This window comes from Chlamydomonas reinhardtii, chromosome 10 (assembly GCF_000002595.2).
Source record: "Chlamydomonas reinhardtii strain CC-503 cw92 mt+ chromosome 10, whole genome shotgun sequence".
NCBI lineage: Eukaryota > Viridiplantae > Chlorophyta > Chlorophyceae > Chlamydomonadales > Chlamydomonadaceae > Chlamydomonas > Chlamydomonas reinhardtii.
Genome location: NC_057013.1, coordinates 2,632,434 through 2,648,313, shown reverse-complemented (window position 1 = coordinate 2,648,313; position 15,880 = coordinate 2,632,434). Strand labels below are relative to the sequence as shown.

At 64.0% G+C, this 15,880-nt stretch overlaps 4 protein-coding genes across 4 annotated transcripts; 2 read left to right on the top strand and 2 right to left on the bottom strand.

Moving 5' to 3' along the window:
• Positions 1–292: 292 nt before the first annotated feature.
• Positions 293–6,588, top strand: CHLRE_10g437550v5 (uncharacterized protein). The gene is made up of 7 exons (XM_043066743.1): positions 293–1,079; positions 1,358–1,396; positions 1,531–1,703; positions 1,968–2,084; positions 2,313–2,379; positions 2,575–3,606; positions 3,797–6,588. The coding sequence occupies exons 1-7, from the start codon at positions 873–875 to the stop codon at positions 5,792–5,794; spliced, it is 3,633 nt and encodes a 1,210-aa protein (XP_042920140.1). The 5' UTR covers positions 293–872; the 3' UTR covers positions 5,795–6,588.
• Positions 6,589–7,000: 412 nt separating this feature from the next.
• On the bottom strand, positions 7,001–8,272 carry CHLRE_10g437500v5 (uncharacterized protein). Its single transcript, XM_001690523.2, has 2 exons — positions 8,109–8,272; positions 7,001–7,554 (listed from the first exon to the last, which is right to left on the bottom strand). The coding sequence occupies exons 1-2, from the start codon at positions 8,193–8,195 to the stop codon at positions 7,456–7,458; spliced, it is 186 nt and encodes a 61-aa protein (XP_001690575.1). The 5' UTR covers positions 8,196–8,272; the 3' UTR covers positions 7,001–7,455.
• Positions 8,273–8,372: 100 nt separating this feature from the next.
• Positions 8,373–13,157, top strand: CHLRE_10g437450v5 (uncharacterized protein). The gene is made up of 10 exons (XM_043066742.1): positions 8,373–8,495; positions 8,598–8,662; positions 8,759–9,001; positions 9,145–9,294; positions 9,745–9,991; positions 10,299–10,402; positions 10,559–10,669; positions 10,850–10,915; positions 11,080–11,313; positions 11,587–13,157. The coding sequence occupies exons 2-10, from the start codon at positions 8,645–8,647 to the stop codon at positions 11,794–11,796; spliced, it is 1,383 nt and encodes a 460-aa protein (XP_042920139.1). The 5' UTR covers positions 8,373–8,495; positions 8,598–8,644; the 3' UTR covers positions 11,797–13,157.
• Positions 13,158–13,201: 44 nt separating this feature from the next.
• CHLRE_10g437400v5 (uncharacterized protein) lies at positions 13,202–15,522 on the bottom strand. Its single transcript, XM_043066741.1, has 3 exons — positions 14,850–15,522; positions 14,380–14,631; positions 13,202–14,144 (listed from the first exon to the last, which is right to left on the bottom strand). The coding sequence occupies exons 1-3, from the start codon at positions 14,911–14,913 to the stop codon at positions 13,714–13,716; spliced, it is 747 nt and encodes a 248-aa protein (XP_042920138.1). The 5' UTR covers positions 14,914–15,522; the 3' UTR covers positions 13,202–13,713.
• Between the last annotated feature and the right edge of the window lie 358 nt (positions 15,523–15,880).

Genomic DNA, 15,880 nt, shown 5'->3' with positions numbered 1-15,880 from the left:
TGCCGGCTGCTGCCGCTGCGGCGCCGCGCCAGCAGTAGCGCCAGGAGCAGCCCCGCCACAAGCAGGTAGTCGAACGTGGTCAGCATCCACGCCCAATCACGCAGCAGCACCGGCCTCACGAACATGCACCAATAAGCATATCGGAAGGCCTGCAGCCGGGCGCGAGGCAGAAGGGCTTGCGACTTCAGTGCGCGCGACTTCACAGTTTGGTTGCTCTTGCCTCGAGAGCTCACGCCGGCTGCAGGCCTAACCCGTGCAACCCAACGCCGCCACCGCTCTTGCCTGTGCCGCCCGGAACAGGAGCGAGGTCGCTGGCGTTTGCGCCGTGGGTCCGAGTGCCTGAACCCAACTAGGGCCGCCGCTGCCCTCGCCAGCGCTGCCGAGACGCAGGCAGATGGCAGTGTGCACCAAGAGCATCGAGAGCGCCCCGAGGAGGTCAGTGGCCAGCAAGCGAGCCGCACGGGCGCTGTCTGCGGCATTCGTGCGGCGCTGCCGCTGCTGCAGCTGCTGCTGCATTTCAGGCTGTGGTGGCTTGCAGTGTGCCTAGCTGTCCGGCGAGGTGCTACGCTGGTGGGCGGCAGAGGTGTTTGGTAGCCTCGAAACGGAGGGTCAGGCTGGGCCGAGATCGAGCATCTTGGAACTGGCACGCAACTTAGACCGGCGTCGTTTGGCCGCGAGCTTGTTACCGGGAATACCACCCAGCGAGCCCCAAACAAAACTAGGCACTGCGGCGGATAAGCAGGCTCAAGCACAGCAGAGGAAGCAGCGAAGACGGTGACGCAGCATCGGAGGGTGGTGCAGGCTCCTCTCAGCGGGCCGCTCCCGCCGTCAGCCACCACGGGCTTTTGGCGGTGGCAGCAGCAAACAGCACAATGGGCGACAAGGTGGCGGCCGCGGGTTGCTCCAGGCGCCGGAGCGCGAGCGTTGAGCGTCCTGCTGGTCTGGCAGCTTACGTCGCCCGCGCTCGTCTCGGCATGGACGTGGCGGGCAGCTGGCTTATGGCCGTCATGCTTCTGGTCTACATGCGCACGAGCGTAGTGGAAAGCGGCTGCAGCTTGGAGGTGGCGGCGGGCAGAGCGGTGCGTGCGAGGCTCGCTTTCTTCTGATGGCGACCGGGGGCCGGGGATGGGGACCGGGGGGGCCGGGGATGGGGGTGGAGTTGCATGTGTAACACCCCAGATGCGGTTTGCCGAGGGACTGGCACAGAAACGTGCGTGGCTCCTCCGCAGTGGCTCCGTACACAGCTAGCGCTCATGGGTATGCGGCATGCGGGCTGCGTTTTGGACTGCCTACACCGCGTGTGCGTCGCGTCATTCACGCCCCCGCCCTGCGCCTTGTGCCACATGCTGCCTCGCAGCTCCCGGAGTTTCCATGCGGCGCGCCGCCCCTGGTGCAGGTGAGGATAGGGCACGATAGGGCACGAGGACCGGCTCGTGGGCGCTTTCCTGCCTCGTAACAGTATAAATGCTCACTTTCCCCCAGTGACCCGCCCTACCCCTCTGCTGCCCCGGTACCCGGTACCCGGTACAGGTGTTGCATGTGGTGTGCAACGCCCCTTTCTACGCCATCGTGCGGCCATGGCGGCTGGGCGACTGGGCGTGCCTGGTCGCCGCCTGCGGCTACGCCGCCCCAGCCCCGCTGCTCACGCTGGTCGCCGCCGCCATGTCTTCGCGCCCCACCCGCATCTGGTTGTGGTGGGTCAGGTAGGTACGCACACCGCAGGCGCAGCAGGCGCTGCAGCTCAGCCATTCCCCCGCATGCAAGTGTTGAGGGTTCCAAACACAGATGTAGCATAGATGTGGCACAGAGGTAGCATAGGTTTGGCAGGTAGGCAGGCTGTGTAACGAAGCGGCGGTGGCTTGCAAAGGTGGGGGCCCAGCAGGAAGGAGGGCTGCGCACACGCAGCGCACGGCGGCCTCACGCCACGTGTGATGTGCGGCCCGCTGCTCCCCGTACGTTGGCTGCAGGCACCGCGACGTGGTGCTGGGCCTGCGCACCTTCCTGCTCACCACCTTCCTGCACACCGCCTCCTATCTGCTGCTGCCCCGGGACAAGTGGCTGCAGTCGGGGTTTGCGGCGTACAGGTGCGTGGCACGTTGCGTTGAGGTGGGTGACCTGGGTGTCCTCCTGACATGTATGGCCGCATCTGCACGGGGCGTACCGTGGTGGCCACGGCCAGCAGCCAGGGCTGTCTAAGGCCAACAGCCTTGCCATGACCGCCGCCCGCCCGTCCAACTGCGTCCGCGGCCGCCTGCTGGGTGACGTGTACCACCTGCTTCCTTACCACGTGTGCACCTGCATGCCACATGCAGCAACGCCATCGCGACACGCCCCATAGCTGACGCGCTGTCCATATCGTGCGTCTGGGTCTTCTTCCCGGTGAGCATGCATGGAACCGCCCAGCAGCAGCTTCGGCACGTTGTACATGTTGGCTTGGGCCTCCGTACAATTGCATTTGCATGGCGAACAACGCATCCGCCGGAGCTCCAGCAGCCGCCCAAACTCCAGTCACCTGTTCTTGGTGCCCACGTAATAACCGCCTATGCATGCACCCGACCTGTCCTCGCCCCACAGACGCGCCTCTCCGTTGCGCTGCCGCTGGCTGCCTGCCGCGGTGCGCTGGCCTTCGCCCTGTCCGCATCTGTCGGCCCGGTGGTGGTCCCGGCGCTGTGGCAGGCTAGCGGCCGAGCTACCGGCAGTAGCAGCAGCAGCATCGCCGCTGCTGGTGCAGAGCGCGGCCTGCCGGTCCAGCCAGTCCTGCTCAGCCAGATGCCTGCGCCCATGCAGCTGCTGGTTGCGCTGCTGCATGTGGTGCTGCCGGCGGCTGTGTGCTTCGTGTCAGAGCTCCATGTGCGCCGGAGCTTCGCAGCGCACATGCAGCAGCAACGGCAGCAGGAGTGGGCGGCCGCCCGCCTGACGCAGGAGCAGCGTGCAGCGCCGCAGTATTGGAACGTAGCAGCAGGACAGCTCCGAGCGGGGGGTGCTGGTGCAGCAGCAGGCGCTGCGCCTTGTGGTGCCAGCGGCCGCGGCCAGGAGCTGCGCAGCGCCGGGACACAGCTTAAGGTCGGGCCGAGCCGCAGCAGCATTGACCCACCACCCGCTCCAGCGATCAGCAGTGATGTCAGCGCTGGCGGCGGTGCAGGCAGCAGCAGCGCCAGTGGCATTCTTGTGGGACTTGACAGCGGCCACCGCATGACGGCTCGGCCAACAGGACCGCGGGCCAGCAGCTACGGTGGTCCAGGTGCCGCCTCATGCAGCAGCAGCAGCAGCAGTGCAACCGGAGGCTATGACGGCAAAGCGTGGGCCGGTGCCCTGTCGCCCACTACTGTGTGCAACATGGTGCCATCGGAGTCGGAACCCAACTCAGAGGCTGACGTGCTGCTGCTTGTGTGCCAGCAGCAGAAGCAGCAGAAGCAGCAGTGTGCGGGCGCTGCCGAGGCACCGGCAGCCAAGCGTGTGCTGACCGCACATCTCACTGCACGAGCAGTAGCTGCTGTTGGTCCCAGCTCGCCAGCTTCTGTGGCACGCGCCCAGCCGCGACGACCGCGCAAGGCGCCGCTGCCGGCATACCAGGGCCTGACCAGCATGTGCCACATCAGCGTCAAGGTGCGCAGCCTTGACTCCCGCATGGTGTGTGGCGCATGCGGGATGCGATCATACCTAACTTGCTCTATACGCGTTCCTGTTTACTTGTAGCCGGGCTTTAATGTATGGCATGCCCTCATACATGACGTCGCTTGCCGCGGACGCCTCACACCTGCATCTCATACCCTCCTCCCCGCTAACGCTTTTGCAGGTGCAGCAGCACCCCAGCACCTTCGAGGTCTACAGCCATTGCCTGCTGCAGGCAGCGCCCGGCATACTGGCAGCAGCACGCGGCCTTGGCAGCGGGCCCTGGGCAGCTGCGCCTGCTGCCCAGTCGGGCGCGGTGGTGGTGCGCGGCTGCGCGCTGCTGATTGCGTGGCGGCACGGACTGCTGGCGGACCGCCATCTGGTGGTTGAAGGAGGTGGCCCTGGCTTTGGCGGCACAGCATCTGCTGAGTCAGCGCCGTGGCTGCATGGCCTGCTACCCGCACTCGACGGCGTCCGTGGCGTGGCATGGCAATATGGCGTGCCCGGGCTAACGGCCGCAAGCTGTGGCCCGGCCTGCCGCACAGCTACCTACGTTCAGCTGCTACACCTGACGCCACCCGTGCTGCCGCTGCCTGGTGGGCCTACTGCATCTGACGCCATGGCGCCGCCACCTGAGCCGCTGCGGCTGCGGCTCTTCAGCGCCGGGCCGCAGCGGGCTCGGCTGCTGGTGGTCGGCAGTAGCAGCACTGAGGCTGCGGCTGGAGCTACTGCCGCCGGGGGCCTCCGCCCGCAGCGGGTGTTTGCAGAGCTGCAGGTGCTGCTGTGCGGTGGTGATCAGGAGCTGGAGCTGGGCGGAGAGGTGCTGCGGCAGCTGCTGCTAATGGCATGTGTGGAGGCGGAAGCCCCCACTGGCCGCGGCTGGGCGCTGCAGCTGCTGCTACTGCCGCCTGTGCATGATGGCGACGAGGAGCTAGTAGAGGCGGCAGAGGGCAGCTCGGGCGAGGGCATGCCGCCGCCACCCCTGCTGCACTTCTCGGCGCCGCTGTTGGTGCTGCCGGCGGCCGCGGCGGTGGAGCTGTGCGGGCTGTGGGAGCAGGTGGCAGCGGAGGCGGGCGGGCACGCTGCTGCCGCTCACGCCCACCTGCAGCCGCTGCTGTCAGACCTGGCGTATGTGCTGGAGGCGGCGGGGGCAGAGGGGCTGCTGGCGGCGGCGGCAGGGGGCGGCGGCGGCACGGTGTCATCGCATGGCGCCAGCGTGGCTTCAGCACTGCTGACCTACCTGCAGCGCGTTGGTCTGACAGCCGCTTGCAGTATGGTCGCTGGCCTCGGCAGTTCAGGTTCGCGTGAGAGTCGTACGTCACAGGCGCCGAAAGCTGCAACAAACGCGGTGGCCGCGGCCTCCCCGCGCGCTGCTGCTGCCGAGGCTCTGAGCCGCCACTCCACGAGCCGCCCGGCCGCGACCGCCCTGCTGCACGGCTTCTCGCCGCCGCAGCTGGAGGCGCAGTTTGCGGCCTGGCGAGCAGTGCGATTAGCGCGCGCCGCGCCCTTCCTGCTGGCCATGACCGCCCAGCCCTACCTGCTGGGCCTGATTCGGGCCGTGGCGGAGCAGCCCCGAGCAGTGGTGGTGCAGACGCTGCTGCTTGTCCTCGCCCTGTGGCTGGCCGACATCCTCGGCTCACTGGTGCTGCTGCTGCAGCAGCGCGCATGCGCCCGGGCCGCCCGCAGAGCCAGCACCCAGGCCCAAGCACCCGCACCCGGGCTTGCTGGCACCGCCCTCCACACCAGCCTCCAGCACAACTACGACCGGCTCTACCACGTGGCCTGCGTCTACGCTGCGCCGGCGCTGTTCCTGGCAGCCTCAATTGTCTCCAGGCTGCGGCCGCTGCCTTCCAATGATGTGTTCGTGGGCAACCCCCGCGTGCTGCTGGGCTCGGCCTTCAGCCGAGGTCTCGTGCTGCCCAGCGTCCAGCAGTTGAGCTGGCGGCAGGCGGCGGCCGCGGCGGTGCTGCTGGCACCCGGAGAGGCGCTGCAGGCGGCGGCGCTGCAGCCGGGCTGGCGATGGGGCTGGGTGGTTGCGATGGTGGTAGGCTGGCGGCTGGCAGCGTGCGCAACCTCGGCGGCGTGGGAGTGGCGGGCGCGGGCACGCTTCCTGGTACTGCAGGAGAGGGCGCAGCAGGAGCCGCGTGCGTGTGAGGATACGAAGAAAGCGAAGACTGCTTGAAAGCAAAGACCGGGGTTTCTTATGTGTGCTAACACCGATAGTCACAACGGTGGCGTAGGAGCAAGGCCTTATTTGAATGGTCAACAATCGTAATAGCATGCGCACGTTGCATTGAGGTGCTTACAGGATGCCATGAGGGACTCGTGGTCGGGTAATTGGTGTGTTGCCACGTTGGAGTTCCTTGCTGGGGCCGTATGAGGGCCGAACCGTACTGGTGACCTGCAACGGCCGTCGCGTAACAGTGTGCGATGGGACAGGGCAAGGGGCAGGTTTGCGTTGTCCCGTAGTGTGCAGCGGGGTCTGCAACCGCCGTACAAGTATCATTATTAGTCCGCACGTCTGATGATGTGAAGCACAGGTGCCGGCAACGTGGGCGCAGACACGGGCAGACCAAACTGAGGAGGGTATTTGTGGCTGGCTGTATTATGCCCAGCCAAGAGAGTGTGCCTAGCCAAGAGGCAAATATCGCGTCCGCGGACGAATACAACACAACATGATACGCTACGTCGGTACTATCGCTTTTTGGGCTGAGCCCCCCCAGCGAAGCGTTCCAGGGGGGGGGCGAAGCCCCCCAGGAACACCCCTGTCCGTGGCTGGTTCGTTCGTGCGTCGGCAAAACATAGCATACTGGCGCAAACCGCGACTGCTACGTATTAGGATGTGTTAATGCCTATTGCATGTAAATAGGTGGCAGGGAAAATTCGGGCGGAGCGAGAAGTGCCTTGGCGCGTCCAGAGACAATTGACTTTCGCGAGGTCGCGAGTATAGCTCTCGGGCCCTAATTTCTTACAACCATGTATCAAAACATGTCGACGACAAGCGTCTTGGGGCAAGAATGTCGAAACTGTGTGCAACAGCCAAACCATGCGACTTGCCCGGCAAGTTGCCGAGCCATGCCTGCCGACGCGCCAGGATGCCGAGAAGCCCCGAGGTCGCCCCCGCCCCGCGCCTAGCCCTTTGAGCGTGGGGCGCCGGTGTTGACTATGGCAGGAGGCTAGAGAAAGGCTTGGGGTGTTTGGTAATGTTCCAAGGCACGCACAAGGATGGCGCGGGAAATCCCGCCCTGGCCCCAACCCGGGTGTCCCCAGCCACGCGCCTGTGCTTCGTAGGGGCCTGAGGCGGTGGGGGCTGAGGCTCTGGGGCCGATACATGCCTACTAGCTCCCAAGCGTACGGGGCTCAGCCCATTTTCCAGCTGTACAAAGCTGACACCCCTTGTTTACACCTGCTCAGGACCCAACGCCGAACGGCGGCAAATGTCTTCAACTCTTTGTAAGCACCCTCCAGCCTGGCGACACCTCCATTCGGCCCCGTCTCCCTGGCAGCAGTTCACTCAACCAAACCAAACTGCCACTCTACCAGCATCATTTAACTTCCGCTCATGCAACACATGACGCAGCCCACGGGCGCCACCATGCAGCCCTCATCCGCTCAGCAGCACGTGGCGCATTGTCAGGCGCATTTGCGCCATGCACTTCGCCGTCCCGCTTTACCTCATCATCCCTGCGCTCCCTCTCATTCCGCCTCGTGTCCTAGTGTCTCAGCGTCTGCATAGCCCCATAACTCTGATGAGCGGCAGCGCCGTAGCAACCTTTCTGCTCCTGGCTGTGCTAGCGTGTAAGCGGGTGCATCCGCCACAAGCACCACAAGCGCCGTTCGGTTTTACCCGAGCCACAGCAGCTGGCCCAGAGTCGGGCGTGGCTTCGTGGTCAGCATGCCCACCAGGATGACCGCTGGAATGAAGCCCCAGTGCACGATGGGCTGCAGGAAGCAGGGCGCGACGGGGGCACATGACATTCAGGCGTCAGTCGCGAGTCCCTAGTTAAGCATTGGCTGGCCGCTCATCCGGTGATGTCGCCTTCCAAGCGGCTCTTGCAACCCCAGCAAGGAGTGCCAGTCCTATCTTGCATATACAGCACTTGCCCTGCGGCGCGACACTGGCGGCGCGGCTGCGTGCCGTAGGTTGCAGCTTCGAGCTGCGTGCCAAACGCAACCCTCCAAGGACGCCCGCCCTAGCCCGGGGCCAGCTAGGCACCCTTCAAGCCACAAATGCCTGTCAGCTGATACGCATTGCAAGAAGGTTGCCTGCACCCAACGTGCGCGCCTCCGCCGAGCAGCCGGGTCTAGGGGCGCCAGCCGTGGTGGATGCCTCAAGACGGTCGGCACGCCGACGAACCGGTTTCGTGTTGTTACGATGCGACTAAGTGCCCTAGGCATGCTCTATATCTTGGATCCAATGCGACGGGTCCTTGTAAGCGCCTTGGCGCAGCAGATTTGGCTGTCATCGGCCGATTACCCTTGCACTCGCCCCTTACCTTGCCATAGGTAACGATGACGTCCACAGCCTGCTCCAGCTTCTTTGCTAGATCATTGCTGCCGTTGGGGCCTGTAATGGCATTCATGTTCGCCTCACAAGCTCAAGAGAATCGTCAAATGGATGAGGAACACAGAGCAGTATGTATGCGCGAGACCAAATTAGCCGACTTTGCAGGTTAGTGTGAAATCCGGCAACCCCATGTTGCCCAACCCGGCTCGGTTTTGGCCCCACACCCCCTAATGGCGGAAGAATGCCCCCCTAGTGTTCCTGTCCTAGCTTAGCTGTTGGCAAAACAACATGAGCGAGTCCTTGAAACGCAGTGCAGACGAGCTGGGCGGGCACGAAGACAATGGAGACCGCGACTACAAGCAAGCGCGTATCCCCGGTGAGATTTGCATGTTTATTTGTCACCATCGCGACCGTACTGACTAGAAAGAGCTTAGTTTCGGTGTGGTGCGTGGTTAACATGATCCACCCTTGCGCGCAGACCGCTTCGAGGCGTGTGATCCACGGCTACGCGACCGCATTGACCGGATGGTTGCCGGTGGACTGGTATGTGGCGCGGGCGACTGGGTTATGGCTGGCGAGGTCTGGGCGGGCTCATTCAGGTGGCTGAGAGCGTCGCGGCCCTTTGCACCGCTCGCGCAGGTTCGCGCCGATGATGTCGACGACAAGTGCCTCGACCTGCTACGGTCCCTGACCGTCGAGGACGGCATCAGCGTGATCGACCAGTTCGAGCGGGCGGTGCAGAACGGCGGGGTGAAGAACAAGAGCGCCTACCTCGCGGGTGTGGCCACGCGCCACAAGCACTTTGGCCATGGCCCCAAGCTGGCCAAGGAGGTGCAGCACCGGCTGGAGTCGCTGTACCGCTCCGGCAAGATGCGGGACACGGTGAGGGCGGCTGCTTGGGCGTGGGCGGGGCTCGAAGGAGTAGTGTGCCATGGCCAGGGTTTCTCGAGAGCGCCACCCATGACCATCCCACACACACACACACACATGCTCCTGCCCTCCTCCACGCCCCTCCCCTTGTGCAGGTGTTTGACGGCAAGGTGCTAGAGGCCATCAACGACCTGGACGTGGGTCTGGCGCTGCGCATCATCGACACCTTCGAGGCGAAGGACCTGGAGGACGCGCGCAACCTCAACGCGCTGTTCATGTCCACCATAAAGATCACAAAGGAGCAGGTGAGCGGCGGCGTGGGGCGGCGTGGGTCGTGGGGCGGGGACAGCAGTGGGTAGCCGTGCAGGTGGTGCAAGGGTGGTTTGCAGAGCGGATTGTGGTGGGACGGGGCAGGGTCCCTGGGCGGAGCCGGCGTGGGGCAGGAGGGTGGGAGAGGGAGAGGTAGGGCGAGTGATGCCTGGGTATGCCAGGTGTGAATGGCACATGAACGGTGTTGGGAGCAGGGCTGCATAGTAGTGTGTGGCTGGCGGGTCGCAGCACGTGATGGGTCTGCGAACGCACACAAGCAGCAGACGCTGTGGTTGCAGTAGGAAGATGCGAAACAGTCGTATAAGCGACCAACCTCGATCCTCCTTCCACACGCCGTGCCAACCACCTCTGCCGTTGCTGTGTGCGGCGCGCGCGCCCCGGCCCCGCCCCCGTCTCGCTCGCCTCGTCCGCGGTTGTCGATGCAGATATCGCGTGAACGTTCCTATGGCATGCCGCCGCCGCCGCACGGCTACCGCGAACCGCTGCCGCCGCCGCACCACCACCACCACATGCCCCCGCCTCCGTACGGAATGCCCCCGCCGCCGCACTACGGATCGCCCCCGCCCCCTTATGGCGCGCCACCGCCGCCGTATGCCGCTCCCCCGCCGCCGTATGGTGCACCCCCGCCGTACGCGCCGCCAATGCACGCGCCGCCACCGCCGCCGCACGCAGGTTAGACCGGACCTGAGGTGATGCCTCACTTGGCATAGGTTGTGCTTGTGTCTTGTGCGGTTGCCGCGCGTTCCGCCGCTTGCGTGCGATGCGCCTGCAGGATCTCTTACGCCTCGTCGGCACCTGTAGCTGCAGCCGCGCCAGCGCTCGAAACGGCGTCAAATCAAGCGCTGCAACGGGCACAGCGCGAGCAGGGTTTGCCAGCAAGGCTCAAGTTGTTTTCGTAGCACCTGTAACCTCTTCCTCTTGCTGCCACCCCCGCCTGCCTGCCTCGCGCCGCATTACCTCCTTTCCTTTTAACCTGTAGCACCGCCGCCCCGGCGCCACTACGGTCCGGAGCAGTCGGCGGCGGGCGTGCGCATCGACGAGCTACACAACCTGAGCGTGCACGCGCCGTACGTGCCGCCCCAGGTGTGTGCGTGGGTTTGCTGCGGGTTACGGAGGGGTGTCGGGCGTGTCGTTGCAACGTGCCTTGAGAGCCTTGAAGGCGTGGCTGCAGATTTGTCACGGCTTGAAGCCTCTTGATGTGCTGTTGCGCTCAACATAGTTGCTGGTCTTGTTGTGCAGGTTGCGCTGTCGCTGCAGCGCGCCTGGGACAGCGGCAACCGGCTTGTGTCGTTGCTGGATGACGGGTCGTGGAAGGCGCTGGCGGAGCTGGAGCCGCACTTCGGACTGCAGGTTGGGGAGGGGGCGGATGAGAGCTCTGCGCGGGGTTGGCCCAAGGGCGGGAGGGAGGCATGGATGGTGTCTCGCACGTTTGGGGGTGAGGCTGGCAAGGCGCCGGCCGCAGGTTGGGCCGAGGGCTGGATGCTGACGTGGCGTACGGCTGCACGCGTGTCTGGTGCGTGTCTTTCACAGGTGGTCACTGAGGTGGTGGAGGCGATGAACAACCAGCAGATTCGCAACTGCAACGCCTTCCTCATCGTGAGTTGTGCGGGCTGGTGGGGCCGGCCATGAAGTCATGATAAGTGCCACAGCTTCCCCGACACACGGGGCAGAGGCTGGGTTCAAGGGCGCGGTCTCGGGCCGAAGCGGCGCCAGCATCCGGCGGCCCTGATGTCGCTTTCCCTCCTATTCCGTGTCCGCAGTCGGTGGCGAAGAAGTTCCTGACTGGCGGCGTGTCGCCCTCGGGAGCCCCCGGCGGCCCCGGCGGCCCTGGTGGCTACGGTGGCGGCGGCTACGCGGGAGGCGGCGGCGGTGGCTATGGTGGTGCTGGCGGCGGCTATGGCGGCGGCCCGGGTGGCCCCGGTGGGCCGGGCGGCCACCAGAAGGGCGTGCCAGCGCTTAACAAGCTGCAAGGCGTGCTCGCGCAGCGCGCGCAGGTGTGTGTTTCGCTTAGAGCTGACGCGCGGGTCATTGCGCCAGTGCTGCCGGCTGTGGACTGGCCCTAGCTTGCACTACTGCTGTACCGTATGGCCCCCTCCAGTTCGCAGCCTGCTGCAAACCAGCGGCTCAGACGGGCTGCAGCCTGTCCTTCGTCGCCTCCCCAGTGCGCGACCCCAAGCCCGCCCTAGCCCGTGCACACAAACGCCGTGCTCCGCTCCAGCCCCTCCTACCCACCTGCCCCCTCCCTCCCTCCACCCGGCCCTCACCAGGACCTGCTGACCCAGCACGCGGGCGTGCTGCGCGACAGCCATTTCGACGAGGTGGTGGTCAGCCAGCTGCAGCGGCTGCCGGAGCACGAGTCGCTGGAGGTGCTGGCGGAGATCGGGCGGCACGAGCTGGTGGGCGTCAAGAACGTGCCCGCCTACATCATGGGCATCATCAACCGCTACAAGCGCGGCGGCGCGCGGCCCGGCCACTAAGCAGGCCCCGGGCCGGCCTGTTATGGCTGCTGGGAGCTTGGCGGCGTGAGGGGTGTGGGCTTGGCGGGCTAGCCGGGTGCAGAGCAAGGCGTTTGGTTTTCGGTGAGGTTTGTTGTTGAGGCGCAGTGGAGCCACAAGGCGCGCATTCGCACGGGAAGTGCATCAGCTTACGGTTATAGTCATGGGTGGACGAGTGCTGAACGTACCTCTACACATGTGAATGAGGTTGGGATGGCGACACAGGGCCGGGGGAGGAGGAGGGGCGGCTGGGGGCCGCACCCATTGAAGGCTGTCTGTCCAACAACGCTGGCCGTTGGGCGCGCCGGTAGATGCATGAGGCGGGACCCGGACCTGGTAATCATGTGTGGCATCAGCTGCAGCGGCCACCGTGGCTGGTTGCCATGCGGCGCGGATGGCGTGATTTTGGGATAGGGCTGTGTGGGTTCCGGTGACAACCCGGTAGACTGTAGTGCTGGGCTTGCGGGTTCGTGGCATACTATCATTGCGGCCATGGCTACCTGGGAGGCTAGGGCATGGAGCGTGAGGGTGCGCGACATGTGCGACGTTATAGGACAGTGTCCCAAAAGAGGAATGGCGGTGCCGTGCGTAACCGGATGTGGCCGATCAAGAATGGGTGTGCGATGGGACAGTGTCAAGGCAGGTTGGTGAAGTCCCGCAGCAGGGTGCAGCTGATTACCAGACCCCAGAAGATGGCAAACACTTTGCAACGGCAGGGCTGGAGTGCGCGGCTGGTCGAACGCCGGAGTCACTGTACCGAGAAGTTGCTGGCTGGCTGAAAGTTTGCTGATGCGCATTCCTCACGCTCCGGGCGCCCGGCCAGGCGATAGCACCACACAGACACACCGCAACGCCACACTCGCGATGCAGAGCCGCAGCGCACCTGCGGAAGATGACCAGCTGTGTGGGTGTGGGTATGTGCAGATTGTTGATTGGGAGCCGGATAGCCGGGGCAGGTTATGCACGTGCGATGTTCGGCCGTGCGGAGGTGCGGCAAAGTTGAGCAACGTGTGCCGCGGAGTGCATGCAGAGCATGTCGAATGAGAATTTAGGTAATGGGTACGTGCCGAGCAATGGTCGGCGTGTTTTTGTTCGGAGCGACCGAGCGCCGGCATGGGACTGGGGGGCGGTGTGACGGTCCGAACTTGCATACTGTTTCTTTCTGGCAGTTGCTATGTAAGCCACAGGCTTTGCAGAATCCGTTGTGGTTCATGTTGGACCTGCTACGCGGAATGCTGCTTGCCAGCAGGTGGACCAAACGCTGGGAACGTGGCATGCCAACCCTGCCGCTGTCCAGGCACACGCTGCTACCTGCAGTTCAATTTCTGTAACAGCCCTAGGCCAGCTGCCCCGTATACAGCTGTGGGAAGGCCACAAAGCATCGTCGTCAAACCGTCTGTTACAGCTATGGCTCGCGCGCGAGATGTCTGGAGCCCTTCTCTCGTCGCCTTTCTGGTGTTGCAAAGTCTCACAACACTACCTGTCAGTGCTCGGGAGTGCACGTTGCCTGTCTGATCTGCCACCGTACGGACACGCCGTCTACAGCCCTCCCTCACCAACGGACCGCCATTGTCCAGCCAACTGGGGACACCCGCGTTCCCGAACAAAGTTTTAATGGCTTAATCTCCATGAATACAGTATTGTGCGCCATGCGCCTACTGGCCTCAAACTAGGTCAGGACGCATGAATTTGCAGTGTTATGTGCCGTACCTGATGCAGTGTTGTCACCAGCCGAACTATGCACTGCTCTTAACATCCTCTCATGCACGTCGCCACTTGCAGATCGCTCATCAGGTCGAGTCCGGCAACTAAAACCATCGTGCTTGATGTCCAGGCTATTGCGGTGTGCTATGCCGCGTGCATCAAGCTGCCACCCCGTGATGCCGCCATTATGCGCGTCTAGTTGCCCTCACCCTTGCCCTTGCCCTTGCCCTTGCTGGGCGACGGCTTTGGGGTCTTGCTGATGGGCTTTGGGCTCTTGCTAGGCTTCGGGCTCTCGGCAGGCTCGGGGCTCTTGCTGGGCTTGGGGCTCTTGCTAGGCTTGGGGCTCTCAGTGGGCTCCGGGCTCTCAGCAGGCTCCGGGCTCTCAGCAGGCTCCGGGCTCTCAGCGGGCTTCGGGCTCTGGCCGGGCTTGGAGTCCTCAGCGCCATTGCTGTTACCGCGGCGAAGCAGACGGCGGAGACCGTGCCCGCCGCGGCCACGGCCTTGGCCCTGCTGGCCGCCGTCGCCGTGGTGGTCGCCCTCAGGGTGGGAGGAGTTGCCGCGCTCGCCCGTGATGTTGCACGGGAAGCCAGTGGCCGAGTGGTGGCAGGGGCCGGTGTGGTTGAACTCTGTGGGGGCACAGTCGGCACAAGCGGGCATATGTCAGCGCAATGCTCCTCCAGTTCATCATGTGGGTGCCGCCAACACGTGCCCAACCGGGACAGCAGGTCCACACTCACGGAGTGCGCAGCACTGCAGATGGTCTCAGTGCAGCAGCAATGTCGCAGCCTGTTGCTTAATCCCACAGCCACCAGGCTTGCCTGTCGATTGGCCCCGCCATTAGAAGAATGCAGTACGACTTACCGGTGAAGTTCATGCGGGGGCCAGATGGGCCATCCGAATGGTTAAACTTAGCGCCCTCAGAATGGTTGAAACCGTGGGTATGGTTGAAGGGGTTGTTGGTCGCATTGAACACGGGGTGCGTGCCGTTGATCCACTCAGGGCGGCAGGGCATGCCGTTATCTCCGATGCAGTTGACAGGGCCGTGAGGGCCGTCGCCATGGCCGCGTCCACCGCCGGGGCCATCTCCGCGACCGGGGCCGCCAGCCGATGCGCCTGCTCCAAAACACGACAGGTTAGCAGGGTGAAGTTGCGAAACGTTGTTGAATCAAGCTGCATGGATGTAGGTCACCAGAACTTAAGCAGCTTCTCGGCGAAGCGAAGCGAAAGCTGCAGATGCCTCTGGCAGCGCTCCCCGCAAACCCAACACCACAACTCGGCATGCATGCGCCCGCTACTTCTTATGAAGTGCACACTGACCCGTAGCCTCCTACCTGTCTCTGCTATAACGGCAATGGCGAGCGCCAACGTCAGAATGTTTCGTCGCGAAAAAGCCATTTGTGTGCTGTGACTCCTGTGATGATGAGGGCCTCCGTTTAGCTGTGTGTTATGTGCGGCAAGCCAAGTAATACCACTTAAATTGTAAGGAAAGGGCGCTAGGGTGATGTACTAAACCCTTCTCACTCTAGTATACCGGGCATTGGGCTTCTACGCAGTTGCTCCGCTCGCTCTACCAAAGCCCGTATGTTTAATCCAATTGTTCTAGTGCATCAAAGCGATACTCCCAACCGGAAACCGCCTTGTGTCACTCCTTCGTATACCGTATGACGACGGGCCGCGGGGTAGTGGCCTGGGTCCCGCCTCAGCTATTGTGTTCCTTGCTATGGCTGCCTGCTGCTCACAAGCTGGAAATGTTGGGCCCCAGACGATGAGCACGGATTGCGATCGCCTAGTTTCTCTTGGCGGGCGGGAGTCTGACTACCAGGGTTGAAGTGCTCCAGTCGGAACCAGCCTTAAGCCGCGCCTGAAGCCTTGAAGGACGCTTGCGCCCTGGTTAGTGCGTGCGCTGTGCGTGTGTCCTGCGGCCTAGACGTTTCCCGGCACTTCTGTGCCTAGGCTTGTGACGTTGAGGCACAGCGGTGGGGCTCTGGCGGGTTGAGGCTTGGCTAGGACTCACTGTGCGCGGAGTCACACGGACTTTGCCCGCGGGAGGGTTTGCAGCAAAGTCGGGGTTGGTGGAGTCATGTTGGGCCCTGATAGCATGTGATGGCTCGGCGTCTTCGGGTGCTGGGACTGTCCCCGCTGTAACATCCGCATTCTTGAAGGTCGGCAGCCAACCAGGGGGCGGGTGTTGTTTCTCTGGGTCGCAGATGGCCCTTCGCGGCGTGGGTACGGCGTGCCCCCGCTTGTCGGGCTGTCCCTTCAATTGTAATCCGCATCCTGAAGCCTTGCTTCAAGAACAATCACACAGAATGCAGTCGCTTCAGTGATATGGCGTTCTACGCGCCAGGTCCGCTGGAAAGCC